The following is a 27779-nucleotide window of genomic DNA, read 5'->3' on the forward strand; positions in this document are numbered from 1 at the left end:
TGAATATCAAAAAGGCTATTAATGAGGTGCAATCAATAATGGAGGCTCTAAGTGCTAGGATAAATGAGGCAGAAGAGAGAATTAGTGATATAGAAGACCAAATGATAGAAAATAAAGAAGCTGAGAAAAAAGAGAGATAAACAACTACTGGATCAAGAAGGCAGAATTCGAGAGAGAAGTGATATCATAAGATGAAACAATATTAGAATAATTGGGATCCCAGAAGAAGAAGAAAGAGAAAGAGGGGAGGAGGTATACTGGAGCAAATTATAGCAGAGAACTTCCCTAATTTGGGGAAGGAAACAGGCATCAAAATCCAGAAGGCACACAGAACCCCCTTCAAAATCAATAAAAATAGGTCAACACCCTGACATCTAATAGTAAAACTTACGAGTCTCAGAGACAAAGAGAAAATCCTGAAAGCAGCTCGGGAGAAGAGATCTGTAACCTACAAGGGTAGAAACATTAGATTGGCAACAGACCTATCCACAGAGACCTGGCAGGCCAGAAAGGACTGGCATGATATATTCAGAGCACTAAATGAGAAAAATATGCATCCATAGTTAATTTAGAGTAATGTACAATCCTTAAAGTTGTATTTTTTGACCCAGAAATTATATTCCTGGGAATTTATCTGAAGCAAGTGATAATCAGAAATGTATAGGAAGATTCATTAGGAATAATCATAATCATAACATTGTTTATAACAATTTTAAAATAAGTAACATTGTTTATAATAACTTAGAAATAACAAATATTTCCAACAAGAGGTAACTCATTGAATTTGTCATAATACATTCATACGGAGGATACAAATATGATGGAATCCACACAGCCATTAATTAATATATTTTCTAAGTATATTCAATTATGTGGGAAAATAAATATGACATAATGCTAGAGAACAAAGGACACAAACTATATGTATAATCAAACCTAATTATGTAACTAAGACATGTACAACTATTTAACTATGTGAACTTGGGTGAAAAACAAACTCTTAGGAAATAAACCATTACAGAGTACACCAACATGTTAGCCATGTGCATCACAGGACAGAAATCTATGTTTTTTATACTTCTCTATACTTGATTATATCTCAAAATTTCAGCAGTATGCATGTAGGTATTTTATGTTGTTTTTTGTAATTATGATTTATTTGTATACTTTATCCCCCTTTTTTTCCCTTATCACAAACATTTAAAAATATTTAATGTGTATCTTTTGTCTGCATCTTTGCAAATGTATTATTCTGTGTGCCTATACTTTTAATTCATTTCAATGTTACTTTTATGCATTCAACACTTTGCTGCTATATGCACACTGAATATACTTTTCTAACTGCAGACTTGTATCTCATAATGTGCACTCCCCACATTTTAACTATCTGCTCTTCCAGGAATGGACATTCATATTGCCTCCAACAACCCCAACACCATCAAAAATAACCCTGCAAAGATTATATTCACTAATGTCCCATTATGGAATGATAAGATGGGGATATTTAATCTAGGAACTGCAATACTGCCCTTCAGAATGGTAGACCAATCTACATTCCTAAGGTTCTGTAAATCTTCACCTGTCAACAATTGGCATTATCCAGTTTTCTCATTTTTGCCAAATTGGTACAAGGTAACATCTCACTGTTTCTTTAATTTGTACTTCTCTGATTACTAAATCCATTTGAGCATCTCCTCATATCTATATTTGGTTTTGAGATATTCTTTTCTGTATAGTGGTTCTCCATAGATTTTGCCATTTTTGTTAGAATTGTTATCTATATGTTGATATATGTCAGTTAACAATCTCCAGTTATAGTGTCCACCCAGTTTTGTTTTGTTTTTTTTGTAAGGCAGTAAAGTTTCAGAATTATTCTTAAGTAATAGCAAATTTTCCTCATAATATTAAACATCATTAACATTTATCGAGTACTGAGAATGTGCCAGATACTAAGCTAAGCACCTATTACTTCTATTATATACGTGAGAAACTAACTAGATCAACATTTGAGGTAAGCAGTAGCATCAGGATTCATACCTAGCCTCCTGAATACAGAGTTAACTTGCTGATTGCTGTCCTATGCTGCCTCTTACCCCATGTGATCTGAATGAACTATGAAAAGGACCCTTGCCCAAAGGTATCATCTCTTCTCCATCACCTCTGCCACCAACCTGTCATTCTCACAAATAATATTAATTTCTTCAAGGGCAATCATTGTAATATACAAAAATTCCCTTAACTAAAAAATATTAACTCTTTGTGGTGCCTGGGTGGCTCAGTCGTTAAGCGTCTGCCTTCAGCTCAGGTCATGATCCCAGGGTCCTGGGACCAAGCCCCGTATCAGGCTCCCTGCTCCACGGGAAGCCTGCTTCTTCCTCTCCCACTCCCCCCGCTTGTGTTCCCTCTCTCGCTATGTCTCTCTCTGTCCTATAAATAAATAAATAAAATCTTTAAAAAAAATATTAATTCTTGGATACAATAATATATTAAAGGATTAATGTATTAGCTGAAATAACATTACATTTTACAAGTCATGTCCACCCACATTACACAATGGGTACCTAACAGGTGGTTCAGGTTATCTGAGGCAGGTGAACAAAATGGGTTCCTCTACTTAACCCCTTTTACTCCCACCCCTACAAGTTCAAAGGTTTTGTTTTCTCTCTTTTTGAATTTCTTGACTATTCAGGAGAGTTATGTCAACAAGATGAAAAATGAATATGTGGTTGATTTTTTATCTCACTTAATGAGGTTAATGACATAATTCATAAAGATAAGGACATATATACACTCCTTAAAATCTGATATGTCTTAGGCAACGATGGAGAAGACAGGGTCCTAAAAAATAAGTTTTTAAAAAATAAAGAACAGCCATACCTTTTAAATGCTTAAAGAAGATGAGAGTTTGACAAATGACACATTTGCTTTTATATTAGAATCACTGTGCTCTGAGTACATCAGGCAACTGATTGAGTCTCCTTTATGAGCATATGTAAAAATGAAAGGAAAAAGAGAAAGCAAAAAACCTGGGTTAAAATCTGGGTTGTGTCAGGTAACTGTTGTACAGGTAGTGAAAAACAAATTGGTAACAAATTGGTGTAAAAATTTATTAGGCACTCACTTGATAGAAAGCTCATGTACACACAGATTAGACTATGCAGAAGCCAGAGAAAAAGACATTCTAGATTGTTTTGCATAATTTCCTATACCTATCAGGAAAAACAATTCCTGTTCAAGATGTGCAATTAGCCATTAATATTCAATCTTTCTCTTTTGAACAATTTTTACCATTCTGAGAAGCTACTTGTCAAAATCATCAAAAATAACTACAGCTAAATCCTACAGTAAAATCTCTTCAAACATTGCTTTTGTTCTTTCTTCTCACTCCTTTACTCCTGCAACTCCAGTTACAGGTATGACAAACTTCTCTCCCTTACATCTCTTAGAGTTCTGTTTACTTTCCATCCCATTTTCTTTGGGTTTCAGCCTGGATGCTTTATAACACCCTATCTTCTGGGTCTTTAATTGTCTATACAACTGTTATCAAATCTACTTGTAAACCCATGTATTGTGTTCTTAATTTCAGGTTTTGCATTTTAAGTCCTAGAATTCTATTTGATTCTCTTATAAAGCGTCCAAATTGCCCCTAAAATAGTTCATCTTCTCGCCCAAAGTCACAGTCACTTTAAAGTCTAAATCTGATAATTTGATCATATGGATCCTCTGACACTGTTTCTAGTGTGTGTTTTTCTCTTGCTTTCAGTTATCTCATCAGATCCCCTGATATGCTTGGTCATTTCTCATTGTCTGCTGAAAATTGTATGTGAAATATTTTAGAGATAATCTGAGGCTTTGAATCTTGTTATCTTCTTAAAGAGAGAAATAGGCAATACGAGGAACACCAGATTAAGTCAATCTAGAATTGTTATGATTCAAAGCTGGATATAAGTATTTGCAAGGGCTGGACTATTTCTGGTTTGCCTTTACCCCTAAGTCAGGAGTCCGACTGAATACGTGGATGGTTAACCAGGTCCACTCCACTCTGGTTTGCCCTGAATTCTAATTTTTGTCTCTTTAGCACTTTGAAGCTGCGGAAAGTCCTACTCAGCTTCTAGGCTGGAGTTTTCTCCTCAACTTCTTGGTATCCCTGTACCATTTTTTGAATTAGAAAAGGTCTTAAGGGGATTAGAGGCTCTGTTCTCACTGGAATTCTGGCCCCTCAAATTTTCTCATTTTTGGTAATTCCCTAATGCCTTCCAACATTATTTTTGTTTTAATTCCATACAACTATTCTAATTGTTTTCATAGGGAGAACTGGTCTGATGTAAGTTATTCTGCCATAGCTGAAAATGGATATCTTCAATGTCTACTGCAATTAAAAACATATGTACATTCTGACCCAGTATTTCCATTCTAGGATTTTATCCTACAGATAAATTCACATATGCCCTAAAATATATGCATAGTAATGTTCATTCTAGCATTATTTGAAATAGCAAAAGACATGAAAGAAATCAGTAAGGAATAAAGCCCATCAATAAAGAAGAGGCTCAATATATTATCCACATAGTGAAGTCATGAAAACAAATTATCTGGATCCTTATGTGTTAAAATGGAAGACGGAGAATAATATGCACAGTATGCTCCAATTTTGGTAAAAAAGAATAAGCCATGCATATACATTTACATATGCAAAAAAAGTTTTTGAAGAGATACCTCAGAATAGAGAAGAGTGGTTACTCTGGGAAAGAAAACTGGGGGGCTTGGAGTCAGTGGAAGAGTTTTCATTATTTGATAGTGTTTGAATTTTTTTACACATTACATACTTTAATGTTATAATAAACATTAGAAAAATATATAGCATGAGAAGTGCTACATCCTGGGAGTCAAAGAAGAAAATGGCAACTCAAAGGAGGCTTATTTAAGCAAGAGTTTAAAGCTTAGACTTTAACAACAGATTGGATTTAGTCGAGTGAAAGAGAGAGAAAGTCTGCAGAGAAGGGGAGTAGAACATGGAGGTAGAAGGGAGTACTCACTTTAGGGTAACCATTAATAGTTCCAAACTCATGAAGGATAGGGGGGATGTAGGAGAATGCCTAACTTACAAGCCTCTTTTTCCCCAAGGACAGATTACATTGTGTTAAGGAGTTTAAATTTTATTTGAGGGAATGGGGAACAATGCAAAATTTTATTTTGAGGGAATGGGGAACAACAACAAGATCAGATTTGCCCTTCACATGTATGATGATGACAGCCCTGTGGCTTACCCAAGGGGTAAGGTGGGGAGGAGATAGACTTGAGCTAAAAGATTATAATAACCTAGGGGAAACCCTAATGTAGTGACAATGAGGATTAAATGGGACAGATTATAAGATGTTAAGAAGGTAGAATTAAAAGGAGCTGGGGCTTTATTTATGAATAATGGAATGTATGAAATAATTTTACAATTCACTTTTTATTGGTCTTGGACAACTGAGTAGACAATGGAACCCTTCACTGTCAGGGAACATAAAAATGGCATAGATATGTCAGCAAAGAGATGTTCAGTTCTGCACAGCTGAAGTTGAAGTGATTGAATACATCTAAGAGAGGAAGGTATCTAGCAGAATACAGATGTCTGGAACATAAAAAGATGGTGGAGGAATAGACTTAATTGTCATAAGAATAAAATTGGTAGCTGAAGTAATGGGGGTGTTTAATATCACCACAGGAGGAAGGCTATGGATGAAACAACTTATAAGGGGTGGAATATAGACATGGTAAGCCCCAAAAGTAGGCTAAGAAAATACTCAGAAAGCTTTCAGAAGTAAGTAGTGGCAGCCAATGGATGACGATGGTTTCAAGAAGGCTTACATTCTTTCAGAGAAATTTAGAAATACAGAGCCTGAAGTGTGTTACTGGTATTGAAGAAATAGGAGATGATATATTTGATCACTGTGTTAGAATTACCTAGTGCTTGTTTAAAGATTAGATTCCTAGTCCTTCTGAACTGAGATTTCTTAGGGTGGGAAAAGAGTGTATATTTTAACAAGGTCCCCAATAAACTTCACTTTCAGGTCTGAGAATAACTATGGCAGACTTTAAACTCCTTTAGAACAGGATCTTGTTTAATTCATCATGTATCCTTAGTGCTCATCACAGCATTTGCCATATAACAGGTCCTCAATAAATATGAAGTAACTTAAGGATGATAGTAGTGAATGGACAGACAGATGAACACATAGCTGAATGAAAGAACTAAAGAACTAATGTCTTTGCCAAAATCTTGGTAGGATTATTGGAGCTTACATTCTGGTGGGGTGGGGGAAGGGGTGACAGATAATATACATATAAGCAGACAGACGATTTGTAGACATAATTTGTAGAGATCTGTGTTAGCTAGGGTAGTTGGGGAAAGATTTTCTGAGGAGGGAGCATCTGAGTTGTCACTTAAATTACGAGAAAGCATTAACCATGTGGCGGTCTGAGGGAAAAAAACATTTGAGGCAGAACAAAGTCCTAAGGAGAAAAGGGGTGAATAAAGTGTATTTAGGTAATAAGGAGGCATCTGTGGCTCAGGCTCAGTGAGTTAGATAGAGGCTGGTGGAAAATGAGGATGCTGATCATATACAGTTTCATCGGTTGTGATCTCATAGGAATTTGGATGTTATTCTATGAGAAACTATTTAAATTTTAAACAAAGCAGTGATGTGATTTGATTTACACTTTAAAAAAATTACTCTGGCATCTATATGAATAATGGATCCTAGCAGGGCAATGGTGGAAGTAAGCAGACCAGTTAGGGGTTGATGAAGTATTCCAGACAAGAGATGATTATCTTGTGGTGGTAGCGCCAGAGACAGTGAGAAGTGTTTGAGTTTAGAATATATTCTGGAGATAGAGAAGACAAGACCATGCTAATGGGTTGGCCAGAGTTAAGTAAGGGAAAGAGGAGTCTGAAGAATTTGGATTTTAGCCAGTAAGCAATGGGACTCAAAGTTTTGAAGTGAATGAGTGACAATTACAGTAGAATATATTAGAACAGTTACCTTGAAGCAGTAAGCAAAATGAATTCTTTGGGAAATAAAATGGAAGATAGAGGCAAATTTGGAGTTGTCAGTAATACTCTAGGCCTGAAGTGACAGGCACTGAACTAAGGTGATGACAAAAGGAATGGCAAAAAGTAATGGATATAAAGGCCACAATCAAGTTTATGGAGATTTAATTTGCAGTGCCTTTAGGCACTAGGACTTAGCAGAGAAATTTGGGCTAGAAATATTTGGGAGTCATCCAAATATAGCTAGTTTTTAAAGCCATGTGAGTGACAGATCATCCAGAAAAAGGTGATAGAGTGAAAATGGAGCCTAGGCTAGGAACTGGCAAAAGAGACTAAGAGTGACGAGAACAAAGGAGAAAAACTAGGAGAATGTGGCATCATGGATGCTGATGGAAGCATTTTAAGGAGGAGTGTTTAAAACTGTCAAATAAGGGCTAAGAAGTGTTGGTTGGGTTTGGTAAAATAGAGATCTTGCATGATCTTTGTCAGAGCTGTATCCATTTAGAGGTGGAAAAAGAAGCAAGGCTCCAGGTATACGAGGTGTCTGAGACATGAAGAAGCACTGGCCATCAACATGGATAACACTCTGAACTTTTTGGTTTTGAAGCAAAGAAGAGAAGTAGCTAGAGGAATAACTAGAGTGGAGGGAGGGAATCTTCAGAATGGCAGAGATGGTGGTATGTTTCAATATGATGTGAGAATGAGGAGGAAGCTACTGGAGAGGGTGAGTGATTGCTGCTCATGGGATCCAGAGCACAGGAAGGAGGTGAGCCATATGTGGGAGGAAGTGTACTCCCAGTTACAGGAAGCAAAAATATGCAAGGGTGGTGCTCAGAGGCAGAGGGATTCCCAGGATGATGGCTTCTATTTTCTTTGTGAAGAAACAAACCATCCACTCAAAAGTGGGGAAAAATGAAGGGGACTGAATTTTGAGGAGAGCAGAGAAGGAATGCAATAGCCATTATGGAGAATGGGTACATAAGTTTTCCAGAGAAATATGAGATTGCTTGGCCATGCTGAAGATTGAATAAAATGATTTCTGCAATTTTGTGTTTAAATATTCTATGATAATATCCAGGTTAACTCATAATTGACATCATGGCAATCCCAAGCCTTATACGTCTATTCTACAAAGAACCTCTACATGTTTGACACCTGAACTCATAACTTTAAATTTGTGGAGCAGCTTACAAAAAGCTCTTTTGTCAAAGCCCCAGTCTCTCATTTCTCAAGTTCTCTTTCTTTTACACCCATAAATTTAATTTCATTATTTATCTACATTGTTTTTTTCAGAAGCAAAATATAATCTGATGATAGGGAACAGATGTGAACATAGATATAATGTTGGCCATAACACAAACTGCTGCAAGAAAAGTCCTATCAGAGTAGCATAAAAAAACATGTCATCAACTTAAATTATCTAGAAATCAAATATAATATGTCACAATTATATTCTCATTTCACTTTAATTTTTATCTTTACTATTTGCCTCACATATATTAGATGCTTACTGATGTTTAGCGAAAAAAGGAATAAGCATTTCAGGGATTTCTAAGCATTTGGTACATATTGATAAACCATAAAATAATCAAGTGCAAATAACTGAAAGAAAATCCAAAAACCATAAAGCTAGTAAAGAAGGTAGTAACTGCTAGCACATCACAGCAATTGTATTAACAATGTCCAGAGGGGCGCCTGGGTGGCTCAGTCGTTGAGCGTCTGCCTTCGGCTCAGGTCATGATCACAGGGTCCTGGGATTGAGCCCCGCATCGGGCTCCCTGCTCTGTGGGAAGCCTGCTTCTCCCTCTCCCACTCCCCCTGCTTGTGTTCCCTCTCTCGCTGTGTCTCTCTCTGTCAAATAAATAAATAAAATCTTTAAAAAAAAAAAACAATGTCCAGAGACAATGTTGACAAATTAAGAGATGGGGAGGGGAACATGATAATTTATTAGAGGAGTTCAGTTCTTTCATAGAAGCAAGGTAATTTTCTTTTTTTCATCATAATTGTGAAATGAAATACTCTCATCATTATACTCCTTTAGTTATCATTGCCATGCGAATAACATTTGCCCCAATCTCTCATAAAATATAATAATAACAGTTAACAGAAAATAATGAAAATGACTGAATCTTCTTCAAAGTTTAGAACACATTTAGGATTTGACAATGATAATGGGTTAAATGATTGTTACTTGAAACCTTAAAATAATTTTTTTTTGCTACTCTGCAAGTTAATTTCCTAATTGGTAAAAGAGAAGAGGTTAGATTAGATCATCTCTGAAGGAAGTTCCTACTCACATTTTTGATTGAAAAGCATCTGATCACAGAGACTATCAGCTACTTTAGGAGTATAGTACTTCATATATAGCATACAAAGTCCATGTTAATTAAAAAAAACCTTCTGACAGGACAGTTTCCTTTTAGGAATAGTTTACTTCTTTATTCAGACCAAAAACCTGGTAATGATTTTCATAATTAATTTTTGATATCTTCATATCCATTAGAAGTTAATTTTTTTTCACAAAACTATATCATGAATGCCATCAGAGTTTTTCCAAAACAAAATTAATTTTATAATCATCATATCATGGCCTTATTTTTTTCTTCCTTTAGATGCCTATATTTTGAGAAATAGTATAAATTCTTACCTCTAAGAGATAAGGTTCCATTTGATCCAGGGTTTTTCCAAGATGCTTATCTGGATCTAAACCTGCCAAGAAAGATTACATTTTTTTGTTTTTTTTTTTTAGGTAACTATCAGATTGGAAGTCTAAAGACATATTCCCCTTCCCTTGGTCTCTCCTTGCCTAGGAAACCAGTATGTGATTATTTCAAATTGCTTTGATCCTAAAGTAAAATGTATTTGGCTCATATTTACTTTCCTAATCCCCTCGGGTAACTGGTTTTCTTGCTCCTGAAAAATAAGTTCCATACCAAATCATTTCATTGCACTGTGTCAACTTCCAGATGCATTGTTTTAATTCATTTTTGAGCAACTGTAATTTAGTTGGAAAAACAGGTATCATTTCAAACATGACATTTATGTCCTTGGTATTTTAATTATTATGGTTATTTTACTCATGGACAATAGTGAGAATTTTCTTATGTATCCCTGTTTTATCTAACTTTAAAATTCTAACTTAGAGAGTAAGAGTAGAAAATAGAAGAGTGGTAGACCCTTATGCCTATATAATTAATTCACTTCATAGAAGGACACAGATACGGACACAAATAATTGTATTCTCAAATTAAATGACACTTCATTTCAATGACCACTTGTGTGATAATATATTTTCTAAACAAAGATAGAGACAACTCTGAAAAATCCTTATTATACCAATGGCATGTGCACAATCTTAGATAAAGATGTTCAACTACAGAGTTTATGTAGGTGATAAGGTATAGGCAGACAAGTATGGGCAATAAACTCTTCCCACATACCAAAACTAACTTGCCAGGGAAGAAAAAGTCACATGCCACAAGTTTGCTATGAAATGAAAGAATTCATTTTAGATATTACATCCATAATACACTTAGATATTTATATACATAATACATGTATTGACTTAGTCTCATTTAAATAAGTTATTTTTATTTTTTGTTGGCTTAAATTATTTAGCTTATTAATTACACAAACTGATTAATCATTTTCTGCTTCTAGTTGGATGCCTTTTTTGGTAACATGTTATTTCTTATATCACATATCAGAAGAAGGGAAGTCAGGCAAAGACTGAAAACTCTTCTGCCACTGAGTATTTTTAGGTGAAACTCAAAGCAAACAACTCAGATCAATAGCACTAGACAGATTTTTCGTGTCAACTCCCTTCACAGCAATCTTATTCTCATGGTATATTCGCTAAAATTAAAATTTCAAGGAGATGGGTGAACATGTAGATGAACCAATCACTGATTCTGTCCAGTTCCTCTACTTCTACCACTATTTAGCAATTCAGTATTTGGAATGAGTAAGTAAATGAAATACTTTGAAAGAAACACCCATGTAATCACCACCCAGATTTAACAAGCATTAATGTGCTGTATTTCCTCTACAACATTTTTTTAGAAGAAATAACCACCACCAACACAATAGAACATAACAGTATATCTACTCTTAATCTATATCCCCTACACTTCTACATGGTAACCACTCTTTTGAAGTTGGTGAGTTACTAATAATGCTTTTATAATTTTACTACAAATTATGTATCCAAACAGTATTTAGTATTGTTCATGTATATTAAATTTTCACATGAATAATATAAACTTTAATTTGATTTTTTAAATTCACATTATTGAGATTTACTTATATTGATTACCGTGGCTCTGGTCCATTCATTTTTATTATTGTATTCTATTCCACTATATGGATATGCCAGAATTTAATTCTACATTTTCCAGTAGATGGGTATTTGGGCCCTGGGTTGTTCCTAATTTCTGTTTTGCCACAAGTACTTTTTATGCTGCAGTGAATATGCTTTTATGTGAAATTACCATGATATATAATTGTATATATTACTGTATATATGCATGTGTGTGTGTATAATCTTTAAGTCTATTAGATATTGCCAAATTGCTCTTCAAAGCAGTATTAACCAATTTGTACTTCCACTATCAGGACATAGAATTCCTACTTCACATAATGCAAAAATAATTTAGTGGTGTCAGAATTTTAAATCTTTGCTAATCTGATATATAAATATATATAAAATTGTTTTAGATACTTGTTTTCATTTTCTTTTCTTTTTTTTTTAAACGTTTTATTTATTTATTTGACAGAGAGAGACACAGCGAGAGAGGGAACACAAGCGGGGGGGTGGGGGAGGGAGAAGCAGGCTTCCCGCCAAGCAGGGAGCCCGATGCGGGGCTCGATCCCAGGACCCTGGGACCATGACCTGAGCCGAAGGCAGACCCTTAACGACTGAGCCACCCAGGTACCCCTAATTTTCATTTTCTGATTATTATTAAAAGTAAGAACCATACCCAACACAGATGGTTTCCCAGGTGAATTCTACTAAATATTTAAGGAAGAGTTAATACTTACTCTTCTCGAACTATTCCAAAAAGTAGAAGAGAAGGAAAACTTCCAAATTCATTCTATAAGGCCCACATTACCCTGATAATGAAAATCAGATAAAGAAACTACAGAAAAAGAAAACTACAGGCCAATACCTCTGATGAACATAGATAAAAATCCACAGTAAGATATTAGCAAACTGAATCCAACAATACATTTAAAAAAAAAATCATTCACCATGATCATGTGGGATTTATTCCAGGGATACAAGGGTGGTTCAATATTTGCAAACCAATCAAAATGATACACCAAGTTAGCAAAATAAAGGATAACAGCTATATGATCATGTCAATAGATGCAGAAAAAGCATTTGACAAAGTACAACCTTCATTCATGATAAAAACTCTCAACAAAGTAGGTTTAGAAGGAACATAGCTCAACATAATAAAGGCCATATATGAAAAACCTACAGCTAACTTCATTCTAAATTGTGAAAAACAAAGCTCTTCCTCTAACATCAGGAACAAGATAAGGATGTCCACTCTCTTCCCTTTTATTTAATATAGTACTAGAGGGTGCCTGGGTGGCTCAGTTGTTAAGCATCTGCTTTCGGCTCAGGTCATGACCCCAGGGTCCTGGGATCGATTCCCACATCAGGCTCCCTGCTTGGCGGGAAGCCTGCTTCTCCCTCTCCCACTCCCCCTGCTTGTGTTCCTGCTCTCGCTATCTCTCTCTCTCTGTCAAATAAATAAATAAATAAATCTTCAAACAAACAAACAAACAAGATAGTACTAGAAGTCCTAGACATAGCAATCAGGCAAAAAAAAGACGTAAAAGGCATCCAAATTGGTAAGGAATAAGTAAAATTTTCACTATTTGCAAATGACGTACTATATAATATATGGAAAATCCTAAAGACTCCACCAAAAAAACTGCTAAAACTGATATATAGATTTAATAAAGTTGTAAGATAGAAAATTAATACACAAAAAATCTGCTGCATTCTTATACACTAATGAGATAGCAGAAAGAGAAATTAAGAAAATAATTCCATTTAAAATAGCACCAAAAAGAACAAAATACCTATGAATAAACTTAACAAAGGAAGTGAAAGACCTATACTTCAAAAAGCTATAGATCAATGGTGAAATAAATTGAACTTGACACAAACAAATGGAAAGCTATTGCATGATCATTGATTGGAAGAACCAATACTGTTAAAATGTCCATAGCACCTGAAGCAATCTACAGATTTAATGCAATCCCTATCAAAATACCAATAACATTTTCCATGGAACTAGAACAAATAGTCCTAAAATTATATGGAACCACAAAAGACCCCAAATAGCCAAAGCAATCTTGAGAAAAAAGAACAAAGCTGGAGGTATCACAATTCCAGAATTCAGGATATAGTATAAAGCTTTAGTGATAAAAACAGTATGGTACTTGGACAAAATAGGGTTATATAGATCAATGGAACATAGATCTATAGTTACAGAGATCAATGGAACAGAATGGAGAACACAGAAATAAATCCACTCATTTATGGTCAATTAATCTATGACAAAGGAGGGAAGAATAAAGAATATACAATGGGGAAAAGACAGTCTCCAATAAATGGTGCTGGGAAAACCAGACAGCTACATGCAAAAGAATGAAACTGGACCACTTTCTTATACCATATACAAAAATAAAATGGATTAAAGACCTAAATGTGAGACCTAAATTCATAAAACTCCTAGAAGAAAAAATAGGTAGTAATTTCTTTGACATCAGCCATAGAAACATTTTTCTAGATATGTCTCCTAAGGCAAGGGAAACAAAGGCAAAATACAACTACTGGGACTACACCAAAATAAAAAGCTTTTGCACGGTGAAGGAAACCATCAACAAAACAAAAAGCAACTACTGAATAGGTTATTTGCAAATGATATACCCGGTAAGGGGTTAATATCCAAAATATATAAAGGGGAATTTGCATAACTCAACATCAAAAACCCCCCACAAATAATCTATTTAAAAATCAGCAAGAACCTGAATGGACATTTTTTTCAAAGACATACATATGGCCAACAGACACATGAAAAAATGCTCAAAATCACTTATCATCAGGGTAATGCAAATTAAAACCATAATGAGGTATCAATTTACACCTGTTGTAATGGCTAAAATAAAAAAACACAAGAAAGAAGTATTTGTGAGCATGTGGAGACAAAGGAACCCTTGTGCATTGTTGGCGGGACTGCAAACTGGTGCAGCCAATGTGGAAAACAGTATGGAGGTTCCTGAAAAAATTACGCTTTATGTATTTGAGAGCTATGTTGTTATGTGCATACACACTCACAATTTCTAAAACTTTTTGATAAGATTATTCCTTTTATCAACAAGTGATGACCTACTCATCTGCATATATCTTCATACATGATTTTTATTTTATATTCTATTTATCAACATTACAACACCAACTTTATTTTGTTAATATTTTACTGGCACATATTTTCCATTATTTATTCTCAAATTTTCTGTGTGCTTTTGTTTTAGATGCCACTTATAAACTACATATAACTGGATTTTTAAAAATTTTATCCTATCTTATAAATACAACTCTAAAGAATGGAGGTTAACCATTTTACATTTTTAACATTTTATGTTATATATCTGGATCTGTTTCTATCATCTTATTATAGATTTCCTGTTTTATTAAGCTTTATACGTATTTGTTCCTTTGCTATTTTCTGCATCATGCTGTATTGAAAGGATTTTTGTCTGTTTGTTTGCTGATTAAGAAGCTGTGGACTGAATTTCTACTCTTTCAGTAATCACTTGTAATTTTTTTTTCAAAGATTCTATTTATTTATTTGACAGAGAGAGAGAGCACAAGCAGGGGGAGCGACAGGCAGAGGGAGAGGGAGAAGAAGGCTCCTGCTGAGCAGGGAGCCTGATGCAGGGCTTGATCCCAGGACCCTGGGGTCATGACCTGAGCAGAAGGCAGACACTCAACCGACTGAGCCACCCAGGCACCCCAATCGCTTGTAATTTTTAACGTACATTCAAAACTATATTTTTGAAGTCTAAATGTATTATCTAAGAGTTATGAATCTTAGAATATAAATTTAACAATTTGTTTAGCATCCTTTTGACTGAGAGAAGTTAGCATGTTTTCACTAGATACTAAATAAGCCCCACTATTTCAGTTGCTATTACTGTGTTAACTTTTAGTTGCAACATTTTGTCAAGAAAAAATTAAGGCCACCAACATATTTTACAATGTCTATGTTCCCAACTGTTTCTCATTCATTTCTCCTGGAATTCAATCTATTTCTAACTGAAATCCATTCTTTATTTTTTTACTGAAGATCTGTGAGTGGTAAAGTCTCTGAGGTTTTAGATGTCTGATAATGTCCTATTTCACTCTCATCATTACATAATTTAGTTGTAATATACTACTTCTTTAGAAATTAGTCATTCTTAATAAGATTTATGCTGTCAGTCTGACAGTGGTTCCCCTATAAGAAATATTTATTTTTTCTGTGCAAAATTGTAGTTTTCAATGTCCTTGAGACACTCTGTAATTTTAATATAATATGTGTGGGTGTATGTTTACTTTTATTTATACTGTACAGCACCTAATATACACTTTCAATTCTAAAACTTACATTTTTCAAGTCTAGAAAATTTTCAGTCATTATATTTGTAAATACTATTTTTCTGCCTTTTCTTCTATTTTTTTCTGAAACATCTATTACACAAATATTGCCATTTCCAATCTATCCTGCACATTTTTAAATGGCTCTTAAAATTTTTTTTTCTCTATGTTGCCTTTTGGGTCAATTATTTTTTTCCTGCTTCATTCATTCTCTCTTTGACTTGGCTCACCTAGAGTTTATTCTGCCCATTGAGCTTTTTGTTTTTTAAGTGACTGTATGTTTCATTTCCAATATTTCTAACTGGTTACTTTTCATGTCACCTTGTTGCTGTTTCACTGTGATTTTTATTTTTTTATTTTTTTAAAAAGACTTTATTTATTTATTTGACAGAGAGAGAGAGAGCACACAAGCAGGGGGAGCGGCAGGCAGAGGGAGAAGCAGGCTTTCCGCCGAGCAGGGAGCCCCATGTGGGACAGTGTGATTTATTTTTCTAATTGATTGCTCTTTCTTTAATGGATGTTTTATTTTTCTTTAACTCTTTGAGGTTCTCCCTCATATGGGGCACTTTCAGTCTCTGTTTTCCCTCAGGATTATATCTCCCAACTGCTTTTGCTTGTTTCCTAACCCTTTGTATTATAGCCCCATGGTTCAGTCCTGCTTACTATTTTGTGTCTACTCATTTCTACTTCACAGAAATGTTTATAATTTTTTCCAGCACAGATATGTCTTTCATACTTTTCCTTCATATATTCATATAAAGCATGAATGTACAAGACTAGCATGAATGGAAATCACTGTTTATCTTTCCTTCCAACTCCTTGATTCTTACATATCGGTCGAACAACATAACCTATCTTACTCAGCATTTGGGCACACACCATTAAAGTCAAAGTCTCTTATGACTGAATCTGATAATTTATGTTTTGCTTCTTTGTAAGGGTCTGGGAATAAATAAATGCCTGACTACAAGTCATGAAGGGAATTTAAGAGCATATGTTTTTACACAGGTAAGACTGGGAGATCAAACTGATCTTCCCATTTTTCTTACAATCTTTTAATTCATTATAGAATCATCAAGTCTCAGCTCTGAACTGTTAACGTATAGAAATAGCCGTTGCATCTCATTTCAGCAATTGCTGCATTCCATGATGTAGATAAAGTAATTTTGTTTGCCTTTAGATAAGAGTCAGTAAAATATGTAAACATAAGCCACATGGGACACAAGCTTTTTCCACATGAATCTGTGATCAACACACAAACACACTATGTTAAAAATTAGTTGATTATTTCAATATTTTTCTGTATTCATAGAAATATTTTCAATTTATTTATTCCTGGGCTAAGCACTGAACATTCTGTGGCACTAAAAATATTAGTTCAAAATTTAAAACTTAAAGAAGATTTTCAAATATTTTCCTGAAACACATTATAGACCATTTCACTACAATGGAAAATTATTGTAAAGCTATAAAATAGCTAAAATAAAAGAGCTGTATTTCTTTTCTCTCCAGAGTTAATAATGAAATAAGCTGCACGTGTAAGTCTTTATAGTATGGTAACGGGGTCTGAGTCATGTTCAGTGAGTGTGGTAGGTGCTGCTGATTCATGGTCTGATGCTTCAGACACCTCACACAGGGAAGACGACCAATCAGTAACATTTCACATACACAAAGCAATAGATGATTTCACGGGACATATAAAAACCAAGAGAATGGCAGGACCTGAGAAATAAACAACTTTGACACATTATAAATTTATCTGAGGTTAGATCTGGTGATTTTGGTGGCCTTCTTTGGCATGAACAATGATTTAAAAGTTCTTATCTCATGATCTGATACTATTTGAATAGACTATAATTCTTTTCTGAAAGGTGTCTAAGTTTCATAATGAAACTGTCTAGATTCAATCTAATAGTCTCCATATTCTCTTGAATGAATCTTTCTACTTTAAATCAACACTGTATATGATACACACTTGCGTCAGGCTAACATATTCCATTGTACTTAATTATGACTACTTGAGTCCTTTTCTCCTGATGCTTTGCTGGGTAATCTGAGTGCAACCTGTCTTTGCTTCCATTTTTCTGTTCATTAGAGAGTGACAAATCATTGGGGACCTCATCATCACTGCCCATATGACATGCCCATATGAAATTTCAGACTGCTTTTATAAAATCTTTTCTTGGATAAGATCCAGAGATCACTAGCAATTCAAGCTACTCTCTTTGAGAAATCAACGGCCTAAAACCACCCTGATCTCAGAGATCTCTTCTAAATCAGTTGACACTATTGCATGTGGGATGATATTAGTCAGGGATGTGGTAGGAAGATTATTCATCCTACCCCAGAATATATTCAGACATGGAACTTTTCTTAAGAAATCTTTACTGCCTGGAACACTTATGATTCCATAAATATTAAACTACATGCAAATGAAAACTTTTATGTAACTTATTTTTATAAATATAATGAAAGATTGAATATTTAATTTTCTTACACATCCACATATTTTTTCACAAGTTTCCTCATTTAGAAACATTCTAGCATTGTATGTTTGTATGTACAGTCTTTATGATATTTAATATCTCTAAATGGAAAAATATTATTATTTCAAAAAATTTAAAACAAGGATCTAGAGAAACAAATCACTTTAACATGAAAAAATTGTTAGCTTATCTATAATTATGAAGCCCAAGGATGTCAGTCTTTTATCTCATGTATTTTTGGTTTGGGTATTTTTTTTTAAAGATTTATTTATTTGAGAGAGAGAAAGCACAAGCAGGAGGGCCAGAGGGAGAGAGAATCTCAAGCACACTCTGTGCTGAGTGTGAAGCCTGATGGGGGCTTGATCTCAGGACCCTGATATCACAACCCGAGTCGAAACCAACAGATGTTCAACCGACGTGCCACCCAGGCACCCCAGGTTTGGGCATTTAAAAAAAATTTTTTTTTATTTTATTTGTTTGACAGAGAGAGGGAGAGAGAGCACAAGCGGGGGAGCGGCAGAGGGAGAGGGAGAAGCAGGCTCCCTGTTAAGCAGGGAGCCCGATGTGGGGCTCGATCCCAGGACCCCAGAAAAATGACCTGAGCCGAAGGCAGATGCTTAACTGACTGAGCCACCCAGGCGCCCTGGTTTGGGTATTTTTTAACTAGATGATATGCATGGAGAATTCTGATGTTCTTGAATGTCTCTCCTAACTGAGTCCTTCATTACTGAAAATGGAAGGTCGGGGTAAGATTAGTATCAAAAAATATTTTTATTATTGGGCTTATTTTTTAACTTTCACGCTTTAAATGGTTTAAAGAGAAACAGTTTAAATAATGAAGTCAATGTTTGAGTTAAAATTTAACACAAAGGTTAGACATCATTAATAACTTCTCAGTTTAATTTCTTGTTTTACCAGTAAGAATCCGCTTATATTTCTAAGTACAAGCAAAGATGCTAATATAACAATATATTTGTATTATATTCTATTACAGTCATTTTATGTATGTATGTATGTATGTAATCTCCATACCCAATGTGGCGCTTGAAGTCACAACCCTGAGATCAAGAGTCGCATGCTCTAGACTGAGCCAGCCAAGCACCCCATATATAGATTCATTTTAAAGTATAAGAATATATAACAATACCTCAGTAATTTTTAAAGCTATCTTATACATTCATTCTATTTTCAATTTTTAAGCAATAGCCATTTAACTGGTATATGTAGTCAGTCCAAAAGGCATATAATCTTCTCTTTCTTTAAATAAACCCTACTATCTAGACCCAATACAATTTCAGTATAATTTGAAAATTTCTCTCCTAATCTTTGTAATGTGATCATTCCCATTTTATTTTATATAAAATTGCATTATGTTAAAACCCTTTGAGGGGCTGTGAAAAGCCTATGAAAAAGCCACAATGGTTCATGGGCTTTTTCAATGAAATTCAACTTTATCTAAAAGCTTCAATTTATCCCAGTCCTTGAAAAAGATGTTTCTTTTTTTATATGCATTCAATTTTGGTGTCTTTTCTTGTGAAGCCTGGGTCATGACTGGACATAAACTATGCTTTCCCAAAGCCGTAACAGTCTGTTTAATTTACCTCCCTGAATCAGCAAGTGGTAGAATAAGAGTCTCAATGTATCTATCTCCCCTATGAAAACCTTTTTAATCATTGGGAAGGTTATATTTATTAATGTTAATATACATACCAATATCAAGAAATATCAATATTAATAAAGAAGATGATTATAATCCATAGAGTAAATTTTAACTCAAATACATAAACAAGTTACTTAAAGGTTATTAACAAATTTTTCTCCAAAGTGCACAAAAAAATTTACTATAAATCCTGACACCTAACCATTTAATCATGTCTTATAGACATTCCTTGATGGAAGCTGGGTGGATGAATAAACCCACAACAAAACCTAGGCACTGGCTAACTCCATCCAGAATTAAGAAATTAATTAGGAGGAAGAACCATAATTTGCAGAGCTGACATCTATTTTACTTTACTTTCATGTATCAATGGGAAGCAATTACAATTCAATTAAAATATTCAATTTTATTACTTTACTGACTGACCTTGAAGTTAATGCCTGTTTTATTTAATTGCATCATCTATGAATAAATGTTAACCCTACAATGTTATGCCCCATTATTTTCAATGCATTTTTCAACTTCTCAACTGAATTATATCAATTTATTATCTACTGTCATGAAAGCAAGTGGAGGTTTATTTCTTCACGACAGCCCAATATATGATATGAGAGAAACATCACAAAATGTTTGATAATGCTATTTTTAAGAGAGTCAAGTAAAATGAACTGTGTTCTCATCTTAACTTTTGTAGCCTAGACTTTTACTGTAAAATCTGTAGGTGGTATTAGAAGAGGTATAATCACTCTGAGAAGCAATTTCTGGTTTGCCTATAATTCTTGATAAATTCAGTACAGACAGGAATGGAGCATTCCATGTATCTTCAAAAGCTACACACACACGCCCCAACCTAATAATCTCTTCCTATTTCTACCAGATTGACCAGCCACCAGAATAAGTAGATCCCATTTAAAAAACTTTAATGGTTTTGTTGGTAAATACAACTTCTTTTTTGTTGTTGTTGTTGTTCCTAGACTTCTATTGAGCACACCATTATTCTATAAATGAGCATTTTAGAAATAAAACTACTAAACTTATGTTAAAATGAACAGATAAGACTGATTATGCAATCTCCAAAGTAAAGACAAACTCACATATTCTGAAAGTTCAATGTTTATTTCACTCTCCAGATTTTCCATTTCTACAATTAGACCACTAAATGCTTAACCTTAGAGGCTGTATTGGAACTCATCTCAACATAGCTTCTTTCTGAAATCTATTAATTGGTATTTTACTTCAGTGTAAGTAATATAAAGGAGACTCAGGTACTTTATAGATTCACCTTTAAGATCTATGACATCCATAAAATGAGTGACCAATAAATCATATTAAGTATAATTATGCAGTTAGTGATAATCAATACTTGCTGTTGATCCCAAATGGTCCTTTTTTCTACCTTTAAGAATATTATACAGTTAACATGTAAAAAATGAATCAAAAATAAAAAATATGAGTTTCAAACAGAGGGATTTTTTTATTTTTTATTTTGTTTTAAAGATTTTATTTATTTGACAGAGAGAGACACAGCGAGAGAGGGAACACAAGCAGGGGGAGTGGGAGAGGGAGAAGCAGGCTTCCCGGAGAGCAGGGAGCCTGATGCGGGGCTCGATCCCAGGACCCTGGGATCATGACCTGAGCCGAAGGCAGACGCTTAACGACTGAGCCACCCAGGCACCCCAGAGAGGGATTTTTTTTAAAGGGGGGATTTGAAATTATTTATTTCAGAAATATCTTCCTAACTTTTCATAGTAGTATTTAACATGAGAAGTACTGGAAACTGGAAGAAGCTCAATGTGAGTAGGGAGTGTTTGAACGAGTAAAAGTTGAGGTTAAAAAAGTAGACAGAAGCCAGATCCTACAGGGCCTTGTGTTTCATCTTAAGGAATTTACACCTGAATATCAGGCCACAGAGAAGACAGAGAAACACTAAGCAGAGGAATGACATGATCCAATTTGACTTTCAGAAAGATCATTCTAGCTGCAGTCTAATTCCTCGGCAGGAAACAAGACTGAAGGCAAGAAGGCAAATAAAGGGGCTGCTGCAATAGTGCGAGAGAATGTAACTGACAAGGCAATTGGTATGAAAGGAAAAGAACAGATTTGAGAGCAACATATAATAGGTAGGATATATAGCACTTGCTGATGAACTAGGTATGGGGAATACAGGAAAGAGAAAAGGCAAGGATGATTTTCAGGTTTCTGACTTTAGATAAATTTAAAGATGGGGGTAACATTTACTTCAGGTATAGGACAATAACAGAAGAAGGTTTGGGAAGGAAAATAAAGGTAGAATCAATTTAGACATGTATTTGAGGTTCCAGAGAATCACCCGAGATATCTAATTTGTAATTAGATATAAGGGGTTAAAGTTCAGTACAGATGTCTGGCCTAGAGATACTAATGTAGGGATAGAAACTATGAGATAAAAATACTCAAGGAGGATATGCAAAGTGAGAAGAGAAAATACAGGAAAGAGCTTTACGGAATATCAAACTTTAATTGACACTATAGTCAGAGAGCTGTCCAAAATGCAAATCTGATCTGGTCATTTTCATTTTAAAAATCTTTCAGCCATATTCTGGGCAAGATGGTTATATGAGCACTGGCTTCTGATTCTTTCCTTTTCTTCCTGTGATGGTTAATTTTATGTGTCAACTTGAATGGGTCATGAGGTCCCCAGATTAAAACATTGTTTCTGGGTGTATCTGTGAGGGTGTTTCTGGATGAGACTGGCATTTGAATCTGTGGTCCTAGTGAAGTAGACTGCCCTCCCCAATGTGGGTGAGCCTCAATCAATCCATTAAGGGACTGGGTAGAACAAGGCACAGAGAAAGGAGAAACATACCTCCCTTTTCCTGCCTCAGTGCTTAAATTGGGACATAATCACATCTTCTCCTGCCTTTGGACTTGGATTTACATCATTGGTTCCCCTCGTTCTCAGGTCTTCCAACTTGGACTAAACTATAGCACTAGTTTTCTTGGGTCTCCAACTTGTAGGCAGCAAACTGTGGGACTTCTCAGCTTCCATAATCATGTAAGTCAATTCTTCATAATACGTCTCCTTTTATAATTTATTGGCTCTGTTTCTCTGAGGTACCCTGACTAATACATTGCCTAATACATTTCTCCATTCCAAACTCCACTAAAAAAATCACTGAATAAAGGAAGAAAAGATCAGGATTGAAACTACCCAGAACTTGAACTAAATTCTGCTTGAGTGAAGATGGAATCAAATTCAAAGTCTGTCCTAAGACTTTTCCAGTGAAAGAATAACTTGTTAGAAAAACAAGCAAAGGGGACTCTGGAGAATCCTGATAATAGCCCATATTTCAGATCTTGCATTTTGACATGCAATTCCTCATCTGGTTCTTAATGTAAGTTTATACTGACTGTGACCTATATATATTTATACAAATTTGGGACATCAACCAATAAAATAGTACCTATCTGAAAGAGAATTCACCAGAGGACAAACCCTATAAACTTTATAACATATCCTTACTCCAAGCAACTTTAATAGATAAATATTGGGCCCCTAACTAATATAGGATAGTCTCACTTTCCAACCATGGCAAATACAGAATAATATTGGTTTTAAGGTACTAAACACAAATATCTGTTTGGACAATATAGTGTTTGAATAGTCTTACAACTGAATAGACAAATAGAAAAAGATTTGTGGACTTACTTTCCAGAAGGAGTTTTCAGTTAACTGTTACATATTATCATGGAAGTTGTTTTAGTGTAAGCTGCCTGACACAGACAAATGTTACTACAGAGGGCTAACTTTTTAATAGTTGCGTTAAATAAGATCTTATTTTTTTGTGAATACTTCATTCTGTGTATTTTTTATTTTTATAGAATGGAGAGAATTGGAGTTACTGGTTGAGATGAAGGTAGAAGGATAGGTTTTAGAAATATAATATAGTACATCTTTCTTATAAGGCAATATAGTATATATATTAATACACACAGTAGCTATGGGATGGACAGGATCTTATCTATTAAAAAATTCAAAGAACATATGCATACCAGCACCAAATAGTAATAGACACAACTTATTTTTAGAACAGCCTGCCATACTGAGAGGGGAAAAAAAAATGTTAGCAATAAAATGAACAAAATCAGCATTTATTTCCTCTGCTGTTATAATCTATTACTCCCCTTTACAGACTGAGCAAAGGCTCTATTCAGAGATGGGTGGCTGTGGGACTGGTAGTATTTGCATTTAAATCTTAAGGAAATATTATATCACATATACTCAGAATTTGATATTTAAACCTGGATTAATTTCCCCCTCAATTTAAAACAGTAGGTAATTTACAATATATTTGGGAAATGTTAAAAGTCTCAACTTTCAATGTTTTAATACTTAAGTTAGGAGTTTAAAAATTCTGTGTTAAAGTATTTAGTATAAAGATAAAAATATATTTCTAATAGCAATTAACTATACTTGAATGCACATTAAGTAACTTTTTTTTTTTTTTAAGATTTTATTTATTCATTTGAGACAGAGAGATACAGAGAGAGAGAGCATGAGCAGGGGAGAGGCAGAGGGAGAGGGAGAAGCAGGCTCCCTGCCAAGCCAGGAGCCAGACGTGGGGCTCGATCCCAGGACCCCAGGATCATGACCTGAGCCGAAGGCAGACGCTGAACCATCTGAGCCACCCAGGCGCCCCAAGTAACCTTTTTTAACAAAATAATTATTTGGACAAAGTTCAGGTAAAAAATGATATGTTAACTATAGAATATGAATGAATAATGCAAATTGCTTCTAACCTTTACTGTTCAGCATTATTTGCTAGGAAGGCTACTGCAATGAGTGGTTTTAATTATGTCCATTATTATCCAAATGAATGACAGAAGAGCACAATGTGTAGAAGCAGTAATTAATATGCCTTATCTTGGCCTATTTGGGAAGTTATAAAAGAGGAAATAGATTAATATGACATACAGGAATTACCACAGGTGAGTATGTGTAGGAGTGGAACTCAGGAACTGGGAAGGTTGCAAAATTAAAGCTCATGTTCTAATTAGTATGGCCATCTTTGAATATTAACCCAGAGGGGTAGACTTTAAGAAGTATATATTAAAAATCTGAGGGGAAAAGAAAAAAGGTTAGCAGACCTCTAGGAGGGAAGTAAAGGACTTAAAAACTATCCAGGCTGCTTGGAAACAGATAAGGACACTGGTTATGAGAGAGGTACGCACTATGTCATTATCTGAAAGGTCAAAAGAGAAATCTGTGGATAGTCAAAAAAAAAACAACAACAAACTAGAAATAACTCCATACAGACATTTACGAACACACTGAAAGTATTTAGAACATTTTTTAACACTTAACATTTTTTTTCTGAAATACTAAAAATATACTGTCAAAGAAAGGGAGAATCTGAAAAATAAAAAGACAAAAGGTAACATGAGGACTAGACAGCCAACATGAGTGTGTGTTTGGACCAAGTGCTGACTTTCTCCCCATCAATGAGGACTTCCGGTGAAGACAGCAAGTAAGAGGAAGAGAAGCAGCAGAGAAGTTTAATTCAGTTTTGTTTGGCATTGACCTTGTCTGTACAGGATACTAGGGAAACGACTATTCCAAGGGCACTTTCTGAGAAAATCAGTGGGGCAGTAACAGAGAGCAATCTCCTAGGAGGAAATAATAGAGCAACTTGAGAAATTCCACAGCAATAAATCACCATGACCAGATGGTATTCAACTGAGAGTTTCTGAAGTAAATAAAGTGTGAAATGGCTGAGCTACAGATGAGGATATGCAATGTATATGGAAAACCAGAAACTGTTTTCAAATACTGTGACTTTGCTAATATGGTCGCTTTTCTGTAGGAAAGAAAAAAACAATCAAATTAAGATTTATAGAATTACAGACCAGTGGCTCTCTTGGTGATAATGGAGAAACTGATAGAGTCTAATTAAGAATAGCTTCCTTCAACATCAGGATAAGGTTAACTTGCTAAGGTCAAATCACCCACTGAGTCTATAAAGAGAACGTTTTTCTCCATCCTATTAAACTTATCTGGAAATGTCAATAAAATACTAGATAGAAGTAAACCAGTAAATGTAATTTATTTGGGAATTACATGAAGCTTTTAACAAGGTCACATGAGACTACTGGGGAAAATAAATAAGCACAGGCTTTGGGAGGAGAGGCCACAAGAGAAACTTTTGTCATTAATTGTAAAACTTGCTAAGTATCGAAAACAAAGTTTCAGGGACAATTTCTCTTTTCTTCCCTAACACTAAGTTACCACTTCCAAAAGTACATATCACCTTCAAACTAGGGAAAAAAAAGAATTTCACTATAGACAAGATGCAGAGTAACAGAGTAGAGAAGAAAGGTATGCTCTGAAATCAAGAAGAAAACAAGAGAACAAAAGACAATGGCAAGATAAGCATGTAACAAAGTTTTTACCTATCCAATGGAATATGAATACCATAATTGGGCTTAAGTTTCTCATCACTGTGCTCTCTGTAAGCATCACAGTCTAATAAAAACTAGCAAGTAGTAAAGTAATGAGATGGACTTTTATATATTCAAATGAGGGCTGTCACCCTCAAAGTGGTAGTCTTTGCACACTATACGTTTATTCCAATAGTACTATATATTTGTCATTAAACCATTTCTAAAATTTTCTCTACAGAACTGCCTTCAGGGCCAGTGGCATACTGTTCTGAAATTACCCAATGGTGACAAAGCTTCATCCTTCAGCAGTGGAGCCAGAAGCCATTAGGGAAGGATAGCATTTCCCCCCAAATGCAACTTTGTTAGCCCAATTCTACAACCTCTGATTACCATCTCTGTTACATACAGCATAGGGGAGTCATATTATGTGGGAAGAGGCAAGGGCCATGCAATAGAGGCTTGAAGAAATCACACAAAGGCCTGGGGCAACCTCCTATGCTATTATTTGAGAGTTCTCCAAATGTTAGAAAGTTCTCATACCAAACCAAGACATGTTTCACCATATAACTTCCACTTGCTCTTAGAGCTGTCCTCCGAAGACACGAAAAGTACTAGCAGTCTTTCAAATATTGTGGGTTGCTACAAAAATCCCCATTCTCCTTGGCCCAATAACCTGCTACCTTCACTTCAGGCTAAATAGATAGTTCCTTTAAATAGTCCTCCTATGGCCCCATTGCTTGTCCTTTCATTGGTCTGGTCACTATCCACTCACTGAACTATACCTGTTTCTGTGTCCCATTTTAGTGCAATCTTTCCCTCTGTTTAAAAAAGCAATTTCTGTTCATTTTAGGAAATATAAAAAGCATTAGCAAAAATTTTAGAATTTTCATGTTAACATTTTCTGGTGGTATCTTCTGCTAATCCACTGTCATTTTTATTTTCGGTTGTTTTGTTTTTTTTATAAATACCTTTTGCATAGATCTGAGATCCAATTATTTATCCTGCCTTTTTCTTAAATTGCTATAGCTCTAAACTTCTTAAATGAAGATGCTATAATGAGACACAATATTCCACATTAACTCTGTTAATGCAACCCCTCAGATCTCTTTAGCTGCTTTGGCAGCCACAGTATACCACTGACAAATACGTGACGTCATACAACCTCAAAGGTTTTTCTCTCAAGTGCTAGTGTTAAGTGATATCTCACCCATCCTGTATTGTGGAGTTGGTTTTAGGTATTAACATTCAGAACTCTTTTTATCTACTCTTACTATACTTTACCTGGTCAGATTTAGACCCTACTCCCAGTCAATGAATATGAATGAGTATTCTGTCATTCAAAGTATTAGTGATACCAAGAACCTCTGTGTCATCTACATATTTTATGAGCATGCCCTTCAAGGGCTCATTTAAATAACTGTTTAAAGGAAGAAAAGTGTAGGATAAAGAAAGAGTGATACAGCCCTTCCTACATGTGATACTGACTTATTATCAACTTCATATTAGTTTTATTTAACT

General features: G+C 34.9%; 1 protein-coding gene across 1 annotated transcript in view; it reads right to left on the minus strand.

The window, feature by feature from the left end:
* Positions 1-27779, minus strand: part of DPH6 (diphthamine biosynthesis 6) — a 165054-nt gene that overhangs the window by 15729 nt on the left and 121546 nt on the right. Inside the window, exons 6-8 of the mRNA XM_081830847.1 lie at positions 9684-9745; positions 1350-1387; positions 892-936 (exon numbers count right to left, since the gene is read on the minus strand). Of these exons, the coding sequence (XP_081686973.1) occupies positions 892-936; positions 1350-1387; positions 9684-9745 (145 nt within the window). The remainder of the gene's footprint in view (positions 1-891; positions 937-1349; positions 1388-9683; positions 9746-27779) is intronic.

This window comes from Leptonychotes weddellii, chromosome 9 (assembly GCF_054177405.1).
Source record: "Leptonychotes weddellii isolate Sample4059 chromosome 9, ASM5417740v2, whole genome shotgun sequence".
Lineage (NCBI taxonomy): Eukaryota > Metazoa > Chordata > Mammalia > Carnivora > Phocidae > Leptonychotes > Leptonychotes weddellii.